The sequence below is a fragment of the Chaetura pelagica genome, unplaced genomic scaffold, assembly GCF_000747805.2.
Source record: "Chaetura pelagica isolate M959 unplaced genomic scaffold, ChaPel_1.0 scaffold135, whole genome shotgun sequence".
In the NCBI taxonomy this organism is placed as follows: Eukaryota; Metazoa; Chordata; class Aves; order Apodiformes; family Apodidae; genus Chaetura; species Chaetura pelagica.
Window position 1 is genome coordinate 4,381,820 of NW_009953649.1, and position 17,971 is coordinate 4,399,790.

Consider the following 17,971-nt stretch of genomic DNA (forward strand, 5'->3'; position numbering starts at 1 on the left):
GGGCTTTTCAGCCAATCAGACGGGACCTAGTCCTGCCCCTGCTTCCGGCCACGGCTCCTCCCCTGCAGCAGCTGCCCCCCCACACACACACACAGAGGGGGTTCAGCGCCGCGTGGAGACGCCATTTTAAGTCAGTTTTGTCGGCTGACTCAAAGGACATTTCATGTTCGTGTAAGGAAATACCTGGTCCTTCACACATGCTTATCTCAGATTAACAAAAATAGCATCTAATGTTTTATTTGAGCCAATTCTGCCACTCAGCAGAAACCTTCTTGCCTCTATTAGTTACATACTAATCTATGAAAGCTCTATCCTCTTTCAATTTTGAAGGCATTACCCCACAACTGCTGTGAGAAAACAGAGAAAGGAGCAGGAAGTCAGGGCAAGCTTTTTTGTTTGTTTTCTGTTTATGATTTGCTTGATTTCTTGAAGACAACTAGGATATAGTGCTAAAGATCAAGGGTGGTCTTCCTGCATGGTCTTGATTTCCCTGACAAAGGCGTAAATCCAAGTTATGGATAACCTGAATGTTACACGTGTCTGTTAAGTCCAAAATCTGTGACAATAAATATTGCAGAAAAGATGTAAAGACAACACCAATTTTAGTTTTCCCTTCTGACTAAGAAAGAAGGAAAAAAACACTATTCTGCAGTATAAACAGGCCTTATCTGCAGAGAATGTAATTCCTTAAAAATCAATACCTATGATCGTGATATGGTGACCCAAAAATTATAATTACAGCATAAAGAGGTCTTTAGCACTTTAAATTTCAGGTGGATGCATATCTTAAGGAACACCTTCCCTTAACAGGATAAAATATCTGTTTGATTAGGTAGCTTTGATGTTAGGGCCTGCATAGGTTGTAAAAGGAAAAATGTTAAACCTTTGAAATATATAGGGTCATTGTGCTAGCTTTGGCTGGATGGAGTAAATTTCTTCGTGGTCACTGGTGGGGGGCTGGTTTGGATTTGTGCTGGATGTAGTATTGTTGATAGAGGGATGTTTCATTTATTGCTGGAGTAGCCAGGGGGTTCACAAGAAGATGAGAACACACAGCTGGGACAGCTGACCCCAAATGACCAAAGGGGTATCCCATACGGCATCATGCTCATCACATAAAGCCAGGGGAAGAAGGAAGAGAGGGACATTCAGAGGGATGCCATTTGTTTTCCCAAGTAACTATTACAAGTGACAGAGCCTGGCTTTCCTGAGCATGGCTGAACACCTGCCTGCCCATAGGAAGCAGTAAATTAATGCCTTGGTTTGCTTTCCTTGCACATGTGAGTTTTGCTTTACTTAAAAAGCAAGTTTTTCACTTTCACTCTTCCAATTTTCTCCCCCATCCCACCAGCAGGGAGGAGCAAGTGGCTGGGTAAGGCTTAGTTGTCAGCTGGAGTTTAACCTCGACAATCACTGGCTGGAGGAACCCAAGATGCTGCACCCAGACTGATAGCACGACAGATGAACAAACAGTGGGCTCTACTGACAGATCGCAGCCAACAAATTAGGAGGCAATTAAAGCCTGTCAGTGATTTAAGGAACTCTATCAACTAGGAACTAACTTCAGGAAAACTAAACACATGGGAAGCTACAGCTGCCTCTTCATTCTTACCATCTCTCAGCAGAAACAACTATAAGAAAAAACAGGGTGGGGGATGGATAAAGTAGTAGAAGGACAGAAGAACACCACACTCAAGGAAAAAAAGCCCTAGCCATACTAAATTTCAGTAGCTAGATTAGATTTAACTACAAATCAAGGAGATTCTTAAACAATAAAGTGAATAAAAAGTCATTAGCAGGTGTTTTAAATGCACTACAAACACTCAGCTCCTGCCAGCCGGTCCCATTGCCCAGTACCTACTAGACACAATTGCTTATTAAACACTTCGTATGTTATGTGTAGAAACTGCCTTTTTTCCCCTCACTGTGCTTTTATAGTAAGTTCTAAGAGGCTTCTAAGGCATTTCAAGCATTTCCACCTACTCCCCATTTTATTCATCAACACTGATCCTCGTGGGCTAGCAAGCTTGCTGAGAAGTCATCTCTTGGGGTTATATTTTAACAGACCGTGTTATATTTGCATAGGTCTGGTTAATGAAGAAATGACTGGCAGAGGGTATAATATCCTGACCTTCTGTCATGAATTTTAATTGCCTACAGATGGTTAAGCTTAGCCTTTCCTTCCCACCTGAAAAGATCCACATGGATAACTTCTCCCTCAACCTTACATAGTGCAGCTGTGCCCATGTGCATTAAGTAATTTCAAACAGCCAGTCCTGTTGTTCTGACCTGTGCAATCTCTATTATTGTACTTGATTTGTCAATCTTTGCTCTTCAAAATGAATTCTTCCTTATCCCCAATGCAGGCTGCTGCTCCATCCAGATTGTCATGGCAGAACAAAAGGAAAGTCAGGTTGGAAAAATTGGAGAAAGGAAGCAAGTATTCCTCAAATCTCTCAATTAAATGAAGGATTCTACTTCAACTGGAAAGTGAGAACCTTTTTTTCTACAGCACATCAATACCACTAACAATTCAGAACAGACCAACAGATTTATCAAAGTTGAAGTCAACTTGCAATTTATGAAAAGTCTTTTATAGGTTTACAAAATACAGCTACCTGAATTTCAATGAAACAAATATCCACTGGAGAAGGGACAAAGTTCTTCCACTGCGTAAGCAATTTTAAAAATAAAGGTCTGATTAAATAAAGGAAAATCCATAACACAGGATGCCTCTGCAGAACCATATACTGCCTGATCCAACTCTCAACATCCCTCTTCAGCACATTTTATGTATTGGGCTTTTTTTTTTTAATATGCACTTTTGCAAAGAAACCACTAACTTTACATGAAGCAGCTGAAATCCTGGCAGATTTTCTGCCAAACTCCTCTACACTATGATGTTAATTCACTATATAAATATTCAAATATACTCTTGACTAACTGCCAAAAGGGAACACTCCTATCTGTTGCTACCAGCCACCTCCATGCTTAGCTCACTGCATTAACGCTCTGCTCTGGAATGGAAATGCAGGGTCAAGTTCTATAATTTTTTTCTGAAAATTCAGCCAAGGGCAGAATAAAAGAAAAATAAACACCAAGAAAAAGTAAGCAATGCTGGTCACCACAGGACACACTTACCCTTTGTTATTTAGCTGCCTAGAGTAAAGCAGGAACCCTCAAATTCTGCTGGAAGATGGAGCATAAAGCTCCCTTTAGATAGTGCTTCCACATTTTTCACTCAACAATCCAAAGACAGACCTGAAAAAATCATGTCAGGATGAGATTCTATATTGATAGATTCAAGAGGACAGATAGAAAAGCAACCACTCTATACTTCAGGAATCCCTCAAGCACTGCCAAAAAAACTGAAAGACCATCACAAGCACTTGCAACATGACATCCCAGCTAAGCAGGGAAGCTAAAAAAGGCTAAAGATAGCCATCCACAACTTCCACAGCTGGTGACAAGGTCAAGAGTTATACACACATCAGCTCCCAGCTCAAATAAGTTTGGGAACAGATGGACATGTTTTGCACTAAACACAGGGAGTCTGAGAGACCAGAGAAGACATGAAGGGAAAAAAAAACAAGATCAGATACAGTTTTGTTCACATTTTTCACCTATTGTCAAGGGGCAAAATAGTCTTATTGTAGAGATTAAAAAATTAAGAACTCAAGGTCAAGGTGATATTTTGCACCATTATTTCACCTAGCTTTATATTAAATAAATATATTTTCCTTGAGGGTATTATTTCAGAAGTAGTCTCTCTTGCACATATACTCCTACTTGAATAAGAACTTAAAATAATCTTTTTCAAAATTAAATACGTGGTTACTCATATTGAATTTAGTTTTTTTATTCTACAGAAGGAAATTTGAAATATGACTTTAGGAAATTACTTAAGGCTGAGAGGACTTGTTTAACTAGTTCCACTTATTATTAAAAAAGACAAAATATAGTAATTGGATCAGCTCTTGCAAAGTTTTTAGCAAAGTCCACTCGTGTTAATACACCATCTTTCATTGCCAAGATAGAAGTAAACCTACCTGCTCTTACTTCACAAGAAGTGCAGAGCACAGGAATGGTACACCAACAGGTTACCTAGTCATGCTATCCACATTTAAATAAATAGCAGACAATTATTTGTAACAAGCTGGATTACTCTGGAAGACAATCCACCCACACTCTGCTCTAGGTCCTTGAAAATTGGTTAGAAAAAATATCTAAAAATACTTTAGAAAGGAATTTTATATATAATAAAAATTTTATCTCATCCACCTTTACTAAGATAGTCACAGGACACCTTAGTTAAAAAATAGAAATTTAACCAGAAATTCTCTTCTGTTCCTGTTTTGTTCATTAACTGAATATTTGTGTATAAAAACAGCAGTCTGCAAAACAAGTTTTAACTTTTTTAACTCTATGCACCTGACATAGAAGGGAAATACACTAATTCTCACCAAATAAGATTTTAAAATTTGCCACACTGAAAAAAGCTTTTGTGCAGATTCCAAACTGTAGCAGGGTTCAATTTATTCACTAGGAGAGGAATAAAGGGAAAATAAATATATTCTCTATAAAGCATGCCACAATACAGAAGATAAGTCCTATGCAATTCACACACAGTATTTTCCCCCACTTATACCACACTGCATCCCAGATAACAGACCAAAATAAAAAATCAATACCAACAGCCACAGATTCTCACAAAAATCAAACATAATTAATTCAATTGCTTTTTAAAGACTTCCAGTAATATAAGTTATCATAATTACAACTCACCTACTCGGTCAGCTGATAACCTTTTAGCTCTGCTCCAATTCAAGAAAGCCAAGAACATATGATTTCCTTTTCTTCATTGTACTCTTGAGTCTCAAATGTCTACAACCTCTTTACATTTTTCTGGCAGCACAAGAGGTTCTTAACAGGACAGCAAGTTAAGGTCCTTTTCAAGTGCTGGAATAGTATGAAAGGAGCCTTATTGCAAATAAGAATACCAGGCAGACACCATAAATTATGAAAAACAAGAAGCCTTTTCTGCCTTCTGTCCTGAAATCACTAGAAGAAAAACAATTATGTGCATTTTGGTATAAAGGGAAAAAAGTATCAGTTCTATGCACATAAGGACCCATATCCATAAAATGATAGACTTTTTAAACTCCTAGAAACAAGTGTTAAGAGTTACAATTCATTTCACAATTTTTCTCCTCCTCCCATAGTCACACAAATTACTTTCATAATCATGTTGCACTAGTCCTAGGCCACATAAGTTTATTTCACATGACCACTACAGTGGTATCTTTCAACAACACACTGTATCAGGAGAACTCATGTTCTTTAAGCCACTTCCTTCATTCCTCAGGCAGCAAAATGGAGTTTAACTAAACATTACATGTTAATGTGTTTTTGTTTTATGGGAATACAAGTATAAGCTTACTTAGAGACTGTGTGGCCAAAATAAGAAGCTATAACAACATGTGACAAGAACTAGTGTGGAAAATAAATAAATCAGGAAAACATTTCCATGCAGTTTCCACTGCTATTAGCCAATCTATCTGAACATTACACAAACACAGCCTATTTTCACCACCTGGCTAAAGGTGGCTCCCTCCTAGCTTTCCCACCCCAACAGAAGAAGGGCAGGCTGTGGAGGAAAGGATGCATGTGAACTTCCAAAGCAACCATTGGCAGCAAATTCCAAGCTTTTGTATTTTTTTTCTGTCCAAATCACACTAGAATCAAAACTTCCATGCAAGCATATTTCCCAACATGAATCACTTTTCCTAGTGTGCTCCAGTTATGAGGTTTGCAATGAATCCTATTTTTCTGCAAAGGCCTGTTCAACAGATTTGTACTAGTTCAGAGAGGACTTCACTGGCAACTACAGACATCATCTTGAAACCAAATTTATTACCTAAACTTAGGCCACTGGATCTTTTAAGGATGAATACAACAGCCCAAGTAATCTTCAACATCATAGTAAAGAAAGGAAGACAGTAAAGGCAACTTTGACCCTCCTACAACAGGCCAGGGTTCTGGGACACCTCACTGCTGTTGTGCCAGCTTCCTCAGTGCTAAAGGCCTGCTGTTCAGTTAATAGACAAAGAAACTACTACATGACACGTGGTAATTTGCCCAGAACATCACATGTACGTTGGTGTTGAATTATGATCTCCATTCACAAAGCCACAAACTATGACATCCACCAAGTATTACATGCTCTTCTTCCTCTTCTACACCAGGTCCTGATGAAGGACATTTTTTTCTGCCTTAGAAGTGGTCATTACACACTAGACTGTTTCCTGACCTAATCCAGTAACCCCTAATTCAGGTGTAGCATTGTGGGAAATGGTAGCCCCTCTGGCACTGGCTCATGACAAGCATCAAATGAACCAGTGAGAGACAGTTTCACAAGCTACATTAGAGTAGCAGCAAGAAGCAGGAGCTACTGTGATGTGAAAGCGCCCTAGAGCAGAAGTTCCACAGTCACATTCCTCAGCAGGGCAGGTACCTTCCCCACCTGCACTTATTGATGCAACACACATCACATGTGATTCCTGTGGGAATTTAGGAGCCTCAAATCACAGTAAAATTACCCAACAAGTCACCAGGAATCAGACCTGGAGTGCACCAACTACAGCACACTGCATCATTCACTTCATGTGATTGGCTGCGTCATACAACTGAATGCAGAGCAGAGATCATAAAGCATAATGCCCCTACAAGCACACTTGTCACCCCAATGCCAGAGCACCACCATGCCCAAGGTAAGATGCTCTGTACTGCACATATACTGCATAAGAGCTCAGCATCTGCTGACAGCATCAGGCAAGCCAAGCAGACAGCCCTCCAAACATATCCTCCATGCTTTCTCCAGGCAAAAACTGACTCAATTTCTTGTAAAAACAATCCAGCATTTTCTCTGTGGCAACACAATTCCCTTCTACATACAGCCCTATGCTCCCATTCTTTCTAAGCATCTCAATTATTTGGACTCTGACATCAACATAAATTTCAGGATCTTTATCTCATCTTGGGTAAATGACTACAGCAATGAAATCCCTCTTTTCCCTGCAGTGAGTTTTTGTTCCAAAATTTATTACATGTGTCCCTGTGCACAGGCCAGCCCCCTTTCAACACAACAGCTGTTCATCATGATAACGCTGCATTTTTGCAACCATCAACAGGGGTGGTGGCTGGATGGTTGCTTACACCAGCAGAGGGAAGGGTTTTTTTGGTTCTTTTATTTTTGGCAAGGAAAAGGAGAGCGATGCTCCTTTTCTCTAGCACTTGATTAATGTTCCTACAATGTCTTTCTGCTGGGGAAAATATCAAGGCTCATGGCACATCTGCCCTTCACATAAAGTCAGCATCTCTTCCAGCACCAGGTTTAGTGTTGTGGCCTCAGCATCAACTTCAGCAGATGGACAAGCTTCTTAACTTTTCAGCCTTGGACATGATCATCAAAACAGTACCCACCTAGTGCAGAAATGCATACACTCTCTCCCTCAGAACATGTTTGGGTTTGTTTCACTAGATTTTTAGACTGTCTTATTAAACTGCCTTCTGTTCACAGGAGAGGAGATGCTGCCTGAAAACCAGGAGCATGGGGGGTCCCCAGGTATCATCACATAGTCCCACCAGCTGTTGGGACACATCCCAGGGAAGCAGGAGCCAGTGCTGTCACATTTGTCCTTCCACCCATGGCATGTGGGGGGAAGACCCTCCTTCAGTCTTCCCCCTACATGCTGTGGTGTGTAAACAGCCACCATAGAGGAAGAACAGAGCACAGACACAAACACACAAAAAATAAGAGAGCAACTGCTGGAAAGAATGGAAGCATGTTTTTCATAAAACAAGGTTTGCGGGGTTTTAGTTTATTCTGGGTAATTATTTTTAACTGCATATCACGTTTAAGAATTCTCCTCCTCATACTTGGAATTGAGCAGGACATCTATTTTTAAATATTATTAATTCAGTCACAAGTCATTCCCAGAGACAAGACAAATAATAACAAATCAATGCTACAAACAATTAAAAAGTTGTCCTGGCTGCAAGTTAGCCTCGTTGGCTATTCTATAGTCATCATCTTTGACATGAATCTCTGGTCTGTATGTGCCACATGTTCTTTCCTCCTCCTCCAACTCCTTACATAAGGGAACTAAAAAAACTTTGAGCAAATGCAATTTCCTCTCTTTACAGATATGGTAGCCTTTGACACACAAAGAGCAACTGTGTTGTGTGCCTCACTCAGAATTAACTGCTCTTTTAAGCCAGAGAGAATTGGGGGATTTTTCAATTAGGCAGACTTTTTTGGTTGATTAGTAGCTTCTTTTGGATTGTGTTGGTTTTTTTTAATACTAACAAAAGTAGGTTCTGCCTTCACATTGTCTTCATGGAGATGAACACACCCAATACTGTTAGTCACTATGTAAGCAAAGCAACTACTATCCTTAAACAATTATTAAATATTTAACACTGTCTGCTGAGAAGAGGAGGTTATTACCATATAGTGACAGAAAACCCACTCCAGCAGATCGCAGGTAGAGGACAAGGCCTCAAAGAAGTCAGGAAATTCTTAGCTCAGAAAGAGCTGCAGCAGCCTCCAGCACTTGCTCCCATCCTCAGTGTCCCAGGGAGAAATGACATCTTTGCTGCAAGTACCTGGGCACTGCAGAAGTCTGACAGAATGCTAGACAGACTGCTCCTCTGCCCAGGTCATAAAGTGTGTAAATGCATTTTTTTAACAAAAAGACCAGAGCAGATACTTTGCATCTGTACTGTGACCTTTAATAACTCTCAGATTAAACTTAATAAACTCTATTCTGAATGAACAGTGTGCTAATATAGCTTAAAAAAATAATTAATTATCTGGATCTTTAAAGTTCAGTAAACAAAACCAGCAAGCTCTAAATGGGACACTACAGTCAGGTCCAAGAGAAAAATTCCTGAGCACAGAGGAAAAACATTCAGAGCAGAAAGATTACGCACCACTATCCCAGACAGAGTAAAACTATAATCTGAAGGATACTACCAGACTTTCAACTTCCACAAAGTCTTTTCTCAAGAAAAAGGCACAGTGTTAAAACAACACGTTCCTGTGAATTTCCACAAGAAGCTTCATCAAAGAACAAGACGTACATGTAGAAACCAGAAAGAGAGCAATGAACTCTCTCTGGAAGTGATTTATGCTGACCATAGCTGTTGTTCATTAGTAAGTTATAACAGAAGTAAAAGCCTAGAAAGAGAGAATAGAAAGTTCTTGGATTGTTAGCATTTAAATACTACTTTATTTATTCTCTTCTTCTATTACTATCATATTTTATAAAATAATAATTAAAATAGTAAAGAGTCCAAGAGGCTTCACTCTATTCCCAGCATGCTCTTGTAAAACGTTCAAATTGATGTCCTCCATTTGTTATCCATGTACAGGCTACTCTTCTGTGCTCATCTGGGATAGCATGGTAAATTACTAACAACAAAAAAACATTTCAGAACTTATCCATCACACTTTTCTCTGATCAATAATTTGTAATTTGTAATATAACATTTTAGAAGCATAGTCTACCTTTGGTCCTCTGCCATGATCTAAACGAGGGGAGCAAAAACCACATTTGATACTAGACATTAAAAGCAGAGTACAAAGGAACTACAGTTATTTGTGGAATGAATTGCAGAGGCACATCAAAGCATGTTCTTTCACAGCTTAAGTACATGTTTCTCTGCAGCTAAATGCACAAGCCACTGACTGACCCTGTATGTTTGTCTAATTCCTCTACAAAATCTCTCAAGAGTTTTTGGATGGTGGATCCTGCTTTTCCATAAGGTAAAGGGAAAGTTGTTGAAGTCCAGAAAGAACCTTCATTACCAAGAATGTATGGCTGAAAAAATTTTTGCACATTTCCTATAACGATCAGCAAAAGAAGAATATGTATCTAATCCCTCTAATGTAGCCACATCCTTTCCTACCAGCATGTATCCAGTGTTTTTGAGATAGAAGTTGGTCTTTCACCAAAACACACAGTCACCAGATAAGGACTTGGCAGCTCTTCACTACTTCTTCCACACCTGAAAAGGGGTTAAGCTGCTAGAGAATGCTTCCCCAGTACAGGAGTTGCCTTGTTATATGAGAAATAGCTGATGAAGCTAGGTAATGCTCAAGTTATTACTCTGCAGCAGCTCAACATGTTGAATGCATCTGTCCAATGCACTCAACAGATTAATGACTATCAAAAAATGCAAGTTATTAAAGAGTGAACATATTTCTGAGCAATAAGAAACCTTCACAAGAAGATCACTGCCACAGCTGTAGATGGACCCCCATTGATTACAAGTCTCCCCTACATCACTGCAGGTCACATCCAGAGCTGGTCAGCCCAGAGGAAACACCCAGACAGACTCAGCCCTGTCTGCAAGAACCTGTGACTGCCCACAATCTCCCATTACAGCTGACCATCTTCCAGCAGCCTCTCCACTATCAGCACCCAGCTTGGTCCCAGCCGCTTCAGGCACTGTCCAGAGCCATCTCAGTCTTCCAGCTGCTCCAACATGAACCTGAATTCATGGCTATTAACTCTGCACCAGCCCTAACCTGCTTGTTCCACAAATGAGTGATTAAAAAAAAATTGTAACTGCAGGTGTTTGAATTTCAGTTCAGTTTTTCTGCTTTAGTTTCACTCATGGCTGAGCCCAACTTAGGTCCAATAATCAAACTAAGTTTTCCTTCTAACTGTCTCCAAAAGCAGCATCAGGTGGTACAGATGTTCTTTTAAAGAAAGGGCCCAAAGACATCATATCCTAATAAATAAATGTCAGTTTATGACTCCCCCTTCTTGACGGCAGATGTTTTGCTGACTTTGTAGCTCTGTGTATTTACAAGTCAGTAGTTTCTTGCTAATTCCCAAAACTACAGCTTGCAACAGAGCTATATTATCTCCTGTCAGACACAGATGCCAGAGGGCTTTTCTATTTCCTTAGCTTGTTATTTTTGTTGCTACCTTTAAAACTTCCAGCTTTTTTCTGAGAATATACTGTCACTTTCTGAAGCTACAGCTCAGCTTGCTTCCCCATTTCATTCCAGAAACACACTGGGGGAGGGGAAGAAGACAAAAAACAGACTTCCAACAAAGTACAGAACACTAAAACTTATTGTTTCATCAACACAATAAAAAAACAGAAAATGCAACTCCTCCCTCCCACCTCACAATGTTTAAACCCTGTTATTCATTCTTCAGACAGTTATTAAGGCATCCAAATAAATGCAGTTTTCTCCAACTTCACGCGAGGCGCATCTCAGCTCCCAGGATGGGTGGGAACAGCTGTGCTCTGCTAATTGTGTATTTTCCTTTGAAGGAGGGATACCACATAACACATAAAAAGCAGATTGTGCGGGCTGTAAGCACATCCATGCTGCTACCTGGCAGCAGAGCAGTTATACCATCTTGAAACAACACAAGTTCAGCTCAAGCCCATGTGCTCTTCTCCTCGCCCTTCCACACCTGCACTGATTTACCTACTGCAGGCTGCCTTCCTACTTACTTGCATTGAAAAGATGTTAATAACAATACTGCCCTGCTCTTCCCAGCTCACAGGAGTCAATCCCAACACACATCACAAACAAGTGATTCTGCTAGGAGGAACAGTCAAGGTGAAGAGGACAGTTCTGAGCAGTTACTAAGAGGTGTTAAGACAGCACAGGTAATTATTTGCTAAACTGCCCAATGTTCACTTTAAGAATTTATTTGCAAATGAAAATATTTCCATAATACCGTAGGAGAGTCCTCCTTCTTCCCCCAGACTGAAGGACTGAGGGGAGACGGTGAGACAGTGCCTTGGAGTGCTGAAGGAGGTGCAGCCAGGAACTTCACATTGCTCCTGGTCTGCCCTGCACCTAGACAGCCTTTCTACATGGGATACTCATCAGCAGGGGGGGTCTCCCACCATGAACAGCTGCCTCTCCCCACCCCAACTTTTAGACTTTTTTAGAAACACTTAACACACTACACGTGGTGCCTCACATAGCAGCTCTTGCCCAGGGTTATGTCTCCATTTCCTGGCAGAGCACACACAAATCAATGGGCTGCTTTTATGGTTTAGACTGTTGTTTGTTGTGTTTTGGTTTTTTTATTTTTTCCCTGAGGAGCCTCATTTTCTATTCCAAGGCAAAGTCGTGCTTCAAACACATGAAGTAGCATATGTTATTTCTTCACCTACCAATCGAAAGACTAGAATAAACCAGCCTGGTACTTATATATCTGCCATTTCATAAATGCTAAGCAATAACCTAGAGCTGTATTTGTTGCAGCACCCAATCTGTCCCTGCAGACAGCCCAAGAAAAGGAAGTAATGCAAAGGAGAGAAAGGAGCCAGGCTACAGTAATCTAAAAGGTTTAGTTTTTCAGAAGTCATTTTAGTGGCTATAAATACGGAGCAGTAAATTTGTCACTTCTCTGTAACACCTTGTCTGCACACACTCTGCACAAGTGGCCCTGAAGAGTTCATACACTGCAAAACAGGCCACGCCAACTCTGCGCGCACTTGACAAAATCCCAAGGTTCCACCTGCAACTATAACAACTCCTGGCCATTTCACAGTGATGGACCCAAAATAATAAACAAGCAGCAGCATGTTTGGCCTGTAGGGATCTGGTGGCAAGAGGCATGACTGAAAGAACTGGTTCCAAAGGCAACATGCGGTGCTGCAGGGCAGGGAGATCCTGGAGCAAGGGACTGCCAGCCAAGTGTTGCTTCATGGGGACAGATCGACAACAGCAGCAGCAGTTCTCAGAATGAGCCTTGCCCAAGAACTCCAAAAATAAGTTACAATTTCTGAAAGCAGTACTTCAGCCAAGTATATTTAATGTAATTAAAAATGAAAGGTAGATGAGGAAAATTAAGTTCCCCTCAATTCTGACAGGAACTCATATCTTAAAATGCACCAGAGGCATAGAGTCACCTTCCAGAAATGTTTTTCCTGTCACGTCTTACTGTTTAATTATATATTACCATTCCAAGCTACCCTGACAGATTTTAAGTGAGTTTGTCTTTTTTCCCTAATTAATCATAGCAAAGACTCATCTGTTCTTCAAGCCTGGTGATGACAGCACTGTTTTCACCAATGTAAAGCAGTCATCCCACAGCATTCCTTGCTGAAAGCTATTGCAAAGAGAACAGCTCACCTATCTGCACAAGATGCCTTTCAAAGATATAAATCAGCTCCATGTACAGTACTTCATTCTATAGGGAAGTAAAAAGGGGAAAATTGCTTTTCCACAGCAAGCGATCATACAGACACATAGGTATAGCACAGGATAATAATGGTAAATAAATGGTAATTGTAACTATATAAATCCAGTGTAGCCATCCAGGAAGAAGGATACTACCCCTTAAACTTCAGACACTCCAAGTCAACACTGTCTGACACTGGTGCAGCCAGCAGGGAGGCAAACGACACTTGGTCATGCTGGGAACATAAGGCAGTCTCCCTTACAATTACAATAAACACCACAGTTATTTTGAAGGCTGCTTTGGTCACCAGCATATTCTATTCTAAGTGCAGAAGTTGCATCTTTGAAAATAACTTGTATCTACACAGAAATCAGCACTAACAAGCTACCTAATCAAAGAAAAGCCACACCCAAAAGAGGAAATAATAACCGTAAATTGAACAAGAGAAAGAAGCCTCACTTTCTTTTCTTTAGTATCATAAGTCACAGAAGTGAAATTACTGGAAAAAAACTCTTTTGCTTTGAATACTTAAGCATTTATCACTTACAACAGTTACAGCATATTGCATGCTCATAGAAAGTTTTATTGCTGACCACTGAAGGAAAACGTATTTTCAACATAGCCAATAACACATGGATCAACAAGGGGAAGTGCAGAGTTTTACATTTGGGGAAGAACAACACCATGTCCCAGTACAGGTTGGGGGCTGAACTGCTGGAGAGTAGTGTAGGTGAAAGAGACCTGGGGGTCCTGGTAGACAGGAGGATGACCATGAGCCAGCAATGTGCCCTTGTGGCCAAGAAGGCCAATGGCATCCTGGGGTGCATTAGAAAGGGTGTGGTTAGTAGGTCAAGAGAGGTTCTCCTCCCCCTCTATTCTGCATTGGTGAGGCCACATCTGGAGTATTGTGTCCAGTTCTGGGCCACTCAGTTCAAGAAGGACAGGGAACTGCTCGAAAGAGTCCAGCGCAGAGCTACGAAGATGATTAAGGGAGTGGAACATCTCCCTTATGAGGAAAGGCTGAGGGAGCTGGGTCTCTTTAGCTTGGAGAAAAGGAGACTGAGGGGTGACCTCATCAATGTTTACAAATATGTCAGGGGTGAGTGTCAGGGGGATGGAGTCAGGCTTTTCTCAGTGATGACCAGTGATAGGACAAGGGGTAATGGGTGTAAATTGGAGCATAGGAGGTTCAAGGTGAATATCCGAAAAAAATTTTTTACTGTAAGAGTGACAGAGCACTGGAACAGACTGCCCAGGGAGGTTGTGGAGTCTCCGTCACTGGAGACATTCAAAACCCACCTGGATGAGTTCCTGTGTGATGTACTCTAGGTGACCCTGCTCTGGCAGGGGGGTTGGACTAGATGATCTCTCGAGGTCCCTTCCAGCCCCTAAGATTCTATGATTCTATGATCTCCATTCAAAGCATTTTATCCTTCATCCTCTCAGTTTAAACTCCCCAAATTACGAATTAGATACTTACAAAATTACTTTTCCCATCCATGAAATCCTATGACACACGCACTTCCCCCCCACCCCAGCCCCTCCTTTTACTCACATATTTTATTTTGATTGCTCTCCTATAACCTTCACGTGGCATGCTGGTAGCTTCCCAATAACAAGCCACTACGAAAAAAACCTACGTAGCTGGTTCCACCCATAAAAACAGCCATAGCTGGGCACCACACAGCCCCAGGCAGTCATAAAATTTAACGTGTCTTACAACAGTCTTGTAAGAGTAACTTGAGATTAAAGCTCAAGTTTTCAATAACCAATCACTCCATTAACAGTGCCACCTTTATGGCTTTCTAGGTGCTTTCCTCTTTTCCAAAGTGGGACAACTAAGGCAGCAATGACAAAAAGAGGATACATTCCGTTTGACAGGCTCCTGAGGACTAAAGTTCACATTTGTATCCAAGTATTTAGAAACATTTTTACCAGTAACACTCCTTGTTAAGGGCTGACCTCAGAAGGATTCTTGCCTTCCAAATTATAATTTTTTCCAAGTTATAACAAAATATCAGATTTAGCCATATGCCTTAACCACCACTTAAAGGATGAATGCTTTTAAATAGCCGTGATATCCTGACAGTTTGGTGATATGTTCCAAAAAAAAGAAGAAAAACATGCTGAAAAAGACAGACAACTGCCCAGGAGAGCACAGAGAGATTAAGTGATCCTTCCATGGGGTATCACACATATCTTTCTTTTGTTTACAATAAACTGCTTTCAGTGTTCTTATTTTAAAAATGCATAGGAACAATACGCAGTTAAAAACACTATGACCTATTAAATCACTTCGAAATTTTCACCTACTAGAAGCAGGTTTTGTATTTTATTTACTAAGGGTGAAAATATTCACACACTGTCTCTAATCAAAGTATCCTGTATCATGGCTAATGAACTTACAAAGTACTGAGAACAAAACAGCTTATTTTCTATGGCAAAAGAAAGTGGAGATCCTAAACCTTGGCTGGTTCTGCTCTCTGTAGCCTCAAAACCCAAACAGACCCCTACCTACCCCAAATATTAGTAAATCACGAAGGTAACTCTGCTACTCTATTCAGTTACACTGTGACAAACATCCTGGGATGTAGAAATCTTCCCAACTAAAAACAACTCTGTTTTCCTTTCTAGGTGTCAAAATTAGCATTCTCTGTATCGGATATCCAGGAAAAACGGAAGCATAGCTTATAATATTATTTCCCCAGTCCTGGCAACTAGCCTTCAATTTGCTACCACCTCTACTTCAGAAAACTTCAACCCTTTCATTAGGAAATCCCTCTTGCTGGTTTACTTGAAGGGAATGGTTGAAAGCCAAGCTATGTAGTACAGTAATTAACTTGCACATCCAGATCCAAACCAGTGTATTATTTAGAAAAGATGAATTACTTAAGATCTATCCTCACTTGCTATTTTTATTTTAATGCACGTCTTCTAGCTTTGTGTTAGAATATACAGTTTTCTCATTAACAGAGAAGTTAAAGCAGTTGTAATAGAAGATTTACAATTGTCTGTCCCAACCAAAACAACAGAACTTACTGTACAATTTGTTCATCCAAGAAAGACCTCAAATACAGCCATGTTTCCTCAGACATCCTATAAAACTGCAGTACTTGTGTATATATATGCATACAAACAGTTTGTGAGTCATCCCCAAACTCAAAGCCCTAGGAGGTGCTGACTGCATGCTTATAAATGCTGTGTCCAGAAGTTTCAATATAGCAGAAAATGTAAACCTGCACTACAGAATTTGATATGGAAATCCACAAGCATTTCTGTTTCACACTTCCTCTTTCACACTTCCAGAAGTTAAGAGGAAGGCTGCCTCCACCAAAGGTGTCGTTCCTCAAAAAGAGGAGGTCTGAGAAACAAACTATTCCATCACCAACGAGATCCAGATTCAAACCCACATCCTACATAATCCAACATATCAATCTATCACCAACCAAAAAGCTGCATTTTTTAATGCATTGAACATTTAAAAAACACTCTGATAGGTTTCAGTATCTGAGGATAATCTTTTCACAACAGAAGGGTTCCACATTTAAGAGAGAAAAGACGGTCTTTGAGACTAAAGAAGTGAGCATCCAGTCTCTAGATGCGGGACAAACTTCTATCAAGGTATGAACAACTCACTACTGCCCCTCCAAAGCCTCCGCTCTCCCCCTACTAAAATGAGGGTACCTCCTTACCCACCCCAGCATCCACCAGAGCATCAGAAGACTCAAAGTTACAGCAATCAAAAAAACCCCATGTTTTTCCAATAACCTTCAAGTCTGTTACACGAATGTTTTGTTAGAGGAAATGCCTGAGCAAGTGGCCTTAGACAACTGGTTTACATTAAGGAGGAAGCACATTAATTTACTGCACGAGTACTACCGCCGTGCACTTTCAGGAGGTGCAGTATTGTGGCCACAGTTGCCATTTTCAGCGTTGGAGAATAAACAAAAAAGCTGCCAACACTAGGTTGCATAAGAACACTTTAAGCACATGGTTATTTACAAAAGCAGAGGTAATTATAACACAGGAGGTGGATCCCAAACAAACTGACTTGACTAACGCTGTCAAAAAAAAAAAACAACACCAACAGAGATCTACAATTACTATTACTTAATGGCAGGACAGCTGCATGAACAGCCCAAGTCACATATAGAAAAAAAAAAAAAAAAAAAAAAAGAAGTCGGAAAAACACTCTAAAAATTCAAGCTGACGTCAGAATACATGCGTAGAGGAGAAAATGGGAAAATGCCATTTCTTTCAACAGCTTACCTGATCTGGACTTAATGATATCACTGAACTCGCTGTGTCCCCCACCAGGTCCTTCCTCCTGGTCAGAGGTGTGGGCCATGCTTGCGGGCTGAGGAGTGCCGTGTGTGCAGCCTAAAGCTGTTGGGAGAGGGCTCCCATAGAGGACCTCGGCTCAGCACCAGCACCTACAGCACAGGAGAGGGAGCAGAGAGGCACTGTAACCCCACGGGCTGCACCAGGTGTGACTCCTCACACAGGCTGGGCCCCAGGCTGGCTGGCCATGCCCACGCGTGGCTCCCTGCGCCCCTGCAAAGGGACGGTGCCTCACAGGTTTTAAAAAGTGAGATGACACCGAGAAGTCTTGCTGGCCAGGAAAATACCGGGCGCCCGGTCGACCCCCACCCACCCTGGAGGGGCTGGTCACAGTCCCCGCGGCGACACGGCCACCGCCCCCCACCCAGCTGGAACCAAACGGGACATCCCCGCCCACGGGG

At 41.0% G+C, this 17,971-nt stretch overlaps 1 protein-coding gene across 1 annotated transcript in view; it reads right to left on the bottom strand.

The window, feature by feature from the left end:
• Positions 1-17,577, bottom strand: part of UTRN (utrophin) — a 346,073-nt gene extending 328,496 nt beyond the window's left edge. Inside the window, exon 1 of the mRNA XM_010000014.1 lies at positions 17,499-17,577. Coding sequence (XP_009998316.1) covers positions 17,499-17,577 — 79 coding nt within the window. The remainder of the gene's footprint in view (positions 1-17,498) is intronic.
• Positions 17,578-17,971: the final 394 nt, after the last annotated feature.